Raw genomic sequence first — 5,998 nt, forward strand, 5'->3', positions numbered from 1 at the left:
CAAGTCCTTCATGGTTTAGGGTTGTGGTCACAATTTTGCCTCAGCGTCCAAGACCATGAACAGATTCTGCATTCATGATATGCATGGGTGTTCTCCTTCTGTCGTTTCTTTCGTGCACCTGTACAGTTCTATGATGCATGTATATCCTTCAATCATCTTTCTATGGGACAATTCGTGTCTTAATTATCGCTTTTGGCAGACATCTTATACTTCTTCTAATTAGGTGAAATCCAAAATGTATAATAATGGTGTCAATCAATTCCTTGGTGTCAAAAAACCTATATGTTGCCACAAAATCAACTTCCTATGTCACCTACTTACGGAGTTATCATCATTTGACGAAATTCGCAAAAGGCGCTATTTGGGGGTATGGTTGACCCTGAGTTACAATAACCCCCCTGTGCATCATATAGAGCGGGGAATCATCATTTTGAAGGTTGGGTCACTTAGAGCACTTAATAAGGAAACTTTTGGCCAATATTGGTAGCTCTAGCTACAATATTGGGTGAGTGAGAAGCAATCATACTTAGAGCTACTTTCAAAGTGAATGCGATTTTTGGCAATTTTTTGGCTAAAATTGAGCAAAATGTAGCCATTTCGTACTATGAAACAAAGTTTATGGCAACAAATCATGCTAGAAAGTTATTAGCAATACTCATTCAATGTAATACAGTGCAATTTGAAAGTTTATGGTTGCTTAATAAATATTTATGCTCTGAAACTTCAATATTGTCATTTTTTCACTTTGGCGCCTAACCGAAAATCGCATAATTAGCTGTACAGAAAAAACGTACTTGACCCAGAAGTGTTACCCAAACTTTTTTTGAGAGTCTTATCATAAGGAATGAGAAAATATAAGGTTTTGCTCTAAAAGAGTCATGTACACGAACACCCCCCCAGAGCCAGGAGTATAGGCGCCTCCCTAGACTAGCATTATATTACATTTAATTATGTAATACAACATGAACAGCGCATGCGCAACAACTGCTCGGACGAATAGCGCATACGAACAGGTGTCCGATGCTCGGACGAATATCTACGTCCATAAACGAACAGGATTTATATGCTCTGCTGGTACTATCTAATATGCCGGACCGTACCTCGCCTACTCCACTAACAAGTCTAGGGAGTCGCCTACTCCCTAACCCTAACCCCAACGCTAACCCTAACCATATCTGATCAGATAGTTACCAGGGTACGTTCCGGCAGTATCCTGGGGGACATAGACTCTATGAGCTTCAGTGACAGTGTCAGTGAATCACCGCTCACCGCAATCAGCGACAGGCATTGCTGAGAAGCTGCTCCGTAAATGTAATAACTCATTTCAGAAGGAAGTCGTAATCTAACATCACCATGACAGACTCCAAGTACTTTACGACCACCAAAAAAGGTAAGCAAAACATTAAGCTCTTGATTTGTTGAAATTTTCTAGATACTACTACCGTATATACTCGCGTAATAACTGCAAATTTGGCCTCAGATTTCAACCCTGTATTTACTCTGCATTTTATAAGTGCGCCATACCGTGAGGGGAAATATACTAGGCGCAATACTTGGTTACCCGATTCAAATTGAGGTGCGGCTTATAGGCGCCCGCGGTTATTACACGATCATATACGGTACTACTACTAGTACTAGGTTAAATTCTCTATACTTGTTTATATGGTGGCATGACTGACGCCGAGAATGTTAAGGCCAAGACACACTGCAGCAACAGCGACCGACCGTAACGACAAACGACAAAAGTCGCGGCGACTGGCGCAAACACACTGCAGCAACAGCGACCGACGTTAGGTCAAAGTTCACCCAGCACTCGCCACAGTGGTACACATCATCACATGAACAAATGGCAAAACTCCTGCTGCTGCTTTTAAATAACAGCTAGGCTGCAACAACTCTAGGTATAAGGATAAGATAATAAAGTAAAATATACGCAGCAAATTATCATGTACTGTACGTACTGTGTCATACAGTGACCGTAGCTTGCCGTGGCTGCACGCTTTGGTTAGACTGGTTCGCGGCTCCATTGTTTGTGACATGCATTGCGAGTTTAGCGCCGGAGACCAGTCTATGTCTTGGCTAGCATTATGGCAGGGTTTAACATTAACTTTTTATTTCACTAGACCATCGGGCTAGTAACTGAGGAAAACCACTAGCCCAGACCCAGACCATTGTTATGAAAAACTTTATTTAGATAAGAGTGTGTCATCGTATGAATTCATAGATGCTGTTTCCCGCGCTTTAAAATCACGCGTGGGCCGAGTTCACGTGCAGAATTCGTATTCTACCACGGGCATACACGAACACACGGTTTATCGATCGGCTACTGCGGCTGGCAGCAAGCCATGTTATTGTTTTTGCCGAAAGGTAGACTGGTATCCGGCCTCACGTTCTGCTAGACAATGTACACGCTCTGCGACAAACAGTGCGGCCGCGAACCAGTCTAGCCAGAGGTGACCTTTCAGTGCAATATATATGACCAATTCTAACACGACCAGTTGGGCTACTAGCACTCTGGTTGTATGCGACCGGACCAAGCATTTACCCGACTAGGTCGGTCGGACATGGGTTAGTGTCGAACCCTGATTATGGGTTATTTATGACGTAATCGTAATGTCACGTGCCGATGGAAACGGCTGCGATTGGCTATTTAAGTGGCTATGCAAGTGTCGCTGGCGACTGTCGCTGGGGAATAGAAACGTTCCTAAATATTTTTGTCGTCGAGGTTGTCGTCGGTCGTCGTCGCGTCAGTGTGCAATGGCTCATAGGAAACAATAGTTTCTAATTTTCTGAAAAGTCGTTTGTCGTTACGGTCGGTCGCTGTCGCTGCAGTGTGTCTTGGCTTTTACACGTAAACTGGGAATGTTTGCATTGTAACTGTAAGCGTTGCTCGTTAATGTTCTGTGACAGGTGAAATATTTGAGATGAAGGGAGAGTTGAACAGCGAGAAGAAGGAAAAGAAGCGTGAAGCTGTTAAGAAGGTTATTGCCAGCATGACTGTTGGGAAGGACGTCAGGTGAGCGTAACACATCTATTACGTCATGCCAGGTTTAATAATACGAGCATAAGTCTGGGTAAAAATCTCAAATCTACCATGTGGCGCCACCAATTCAACAATAAACAAATATACCATGGTACTCCAGGACCAGGTACGGAATGAATATTTGCACCATGGGCTTAATATTTACCTGGTGCACATGGTTAGAGTCGTGAAATTCATTTAGACCCATTAAATTATACATGAGTCAGGAGGTTAAACATCACATAGTAACCTGTATTCAGAACTTAGTTTAGTTTTTCCTAATTATTGAGTTCAGGCAAACCTGTATATATATGGCTCACTGAAGGGAAACCTCAAAGATTTTCTTTTATTGGCAGATGTCAATTTTACAGAAGTGGTTTTACAGTATAACCAGCACTCAAGAGAAATGTCGAATGTGTTCTTTATAGACAGGTGTTTGTTATATAGCGGTGTCTGCTAACACAGATTTGAATGTAGTTAGAACTCGGATAACCTTATAATTACTATTGTGACTTCAGCGCCCTCTTTCCGGACGTTGTCAACTGCATGCAGACGGACAACCTCGAACTGAAAAAGCTCGTCTATTTATATCTCATGAACTATGCGAAGAGTCAACCCGACATGGCCATCATGGCTGTCAACACATTCGTAAAGGTAGGATCGTGAGACTATATGCCTCACACTTTATCGTTGATATATGTGCCGCATAGATTGCCCAGATATCGATTCTGATTTCCATCCTGTTCTAACTCTCACTCACCGTGTTAGCGTTATATTGATGTGCATCATCGGTTGTGTTACCAAGCTACGTCATTGGTGGCGTGGAAGCTACTACTTCAAATCTTTAAAAGTGTCAGTACGTGACTTTCATATTATTATTACCTCAATTATTCCTGCTACTCAAAACAGGTAACAACATGTAATACATACAAATGAATAACAAAAATGGTCTCTTGTTCATGTGTCATACATGCGAAAACAAAAACAAACAATAAATCATAAAATAATAAAATAATAAGCGTAATAAATGCATCAATAAAAAATGTTAAAAGGAGCCTCTTGTTTCGACATGTCCGCTCTACCGCAGGACTGCGAGGATCCGAACCCGCTGATCCGCGCGCTCGCCGTCCGCACGATGGGCTGCATCCGCGTAGACAAGATCACCGAGTATCTGTGTGAGCCGCTGCGCAAGTGCCTCAAGGACGAGGACCCGTATGTGAGGAAGACGGCGGCAGTCTGCGTCGCTAAACTGTACGACATCAACGCTCAGCTCGTCGAGGACCAGGGCTTCCTCGATGCCCTGCGCGACCTGCTGTCCGACTCCAACCCCATGGTGAGCCGGTGAGGTGTCACAGCACGTCACACAGCGCAGCGCGTCATCACGCGTGTCACGGCGCGTCATCACGCAGCGCGGCACGTCGTCACGCGTGTCACGGCGCGTCATCACGCAGCGAGGCGCGTCATCACGCGTGTCACGGCGCGTCATCACGCAGCGCGGCGCGTCATCACGCGTGTCACGGCGCGTCATCACGCAGCGCGGCACGTCGTCACGCGTGTCACGGCGCGTCACACAGCGCGGCACGTCGTCACGCGTGTCACGGCGCGTCATCACGCAGCGCGGCACGTCGTCACGCGTGTCACAGCTGTAACGTTGTTTATTATCCGTACAGGAAACAGTCATTGTGTTAATTAATATCGACATCACTACAGCGGCGTGTCGTCATGCGTTGTATGCATTGCATGTGTCTTGCGTCGTGCTAAGTGCTCGCAACTGCAGTGTGTCTAACTCGGTTGTTACACGTCTGATAATGTATTATTCTCTGTCGTGCAGTCATTACTGTAACTGGTCATGTTTGTATAAGGATGCACACACAATTTTTAATTCGCCAGACATACTTTTAATGGTCTTGCCATATATGTTAAACTTCAGTTACCATTACATTCATTCTGTCCACAATTGTGTATATTTATATATATACATATATATGTACATGTATAGGTGCCAGCAATAGGACGGACGGATGGTGCTCAGTAAACATCTATCGATATATCTAACTGTGCTTTCTTGATTCATCAGGTCGTTGCCAACGCTGTGGCTGCTCTGTCAGAGATAAACGAGGCATCCGGACATCCCGTCATCGAGATGAACTCTCAGACCATCAACAAACTTCTGACAGCTCTTAACGAGTGCACAGAGTATGTCTCAGTGTTCGAGCTGGGTAGCATAGAGTTGTAGTTTTTAGCTCAGCAGACGAAGTCAGATGCAGCTTGTAGAATCGCATGAATGTCCGTCCGTGCGTCAACAGTTACGGCACGAATCTTAACCGCTCGACGTACGGTTTTGATATTTGGGACGTCGGGGTGGATCGCGAAAAAGACTCGGGATGTCGAATTTGGGGGTCAAAGGTCAAGGTGTGTCAATGGAGGGGGAATATTTCCCCCTTAACTTTAGGTATAGGAGGAAATACGGAATTGCGGCACAAATCTCAACGCTTGACCTACGCTCTTAATACGATGTATAGTGTGATGGGGAGTAAACCCATTACCAGCGCGAAATTGAAGGTCACAGGTCAAAGGGCATTGGGGGAAAGGTCAGATATCAGACATTTTCTGAGGACATGGTCTAACGGACCGAGTGAAAAACGTTTTTGTTTCAGCGCTGACCTACAATTTTTATCACTTTATTGAAAGGACTATGAAATGTGCTTTCCGCTGACGTGCAAATAGTAAGTGTCTGATAACCTTTTGACCCTCAAGAGGAATTTTAATATGTGTTAATATGAATGTTAATATAGTGAAGTCATTCAAGTTACACAGCTGTATCTTTATTACTGTACTACCGGTATAGCAAAGCCTATCATAGATTTTAAATCTGTATTAGTAGTATCCTAGATATATGCTCTGAGCGCGAACGCGGTGGCGGGAGGGCGCACTTGATTCGGTTGCCAGTGAGTTTATCAGAAGAATACCCCGCTA

The 5,998-nt window shown here is 44.3% G+C and overlaps 1 protein-coding gene across 1 annotated transcript in view; it reads left to right on the plus strand.

Moving 5' to 3' along the window:
* The window catches only part of LOC106807189 (AP-1 complex subunit beta-1-like), a 41,150-nt gene that overhangs the window by 11,553 nt on the left and 23,599 nt on the right, over positions 1–5,998 (plus strand). The window contains exons 2-6 of the mRNA XM_014809462.1: positions 1,329–1,390; positions 2,911–3,016; positions 3,541–3,676; positions 4,110–4,355; positions 5,100–5,218. Of these exons, the coding sequence (XP_014664948.1) occupies positions 1,354–1,390; positions 2,911–3,016; positions 3,541–3,676; positions 4,110–4,355; positions 5,100–5,218 (644 nt within the window). The 5' untranslated portion in view covers positions 1,329–1,353. The remainder of the gene's footprint in view (positions 1–1,328; positions 1,391–2,910; positions 3,017–3,540; positions 3,677–4,109; positions 4,356–5,099; positions 5,219–5,998) is intronic.

The sequence above is a fragment of the Priapulus caudatus genome, unplaced genomic scaffold, assembly GCF_000485595.1.
Source record: "Priapulus caudatus unplaced genomic scaffold, Priapulus_caudatus-5.0.1 Scaffold200, whole genome shotgun sequence".
Taxonomy (NCBI): Eukaryota; Metazoa; Priapulida; class Priapulimorpha; order Priapulimorphida; family Priapulidae; genus Priapulus; species Priapulus caudatus.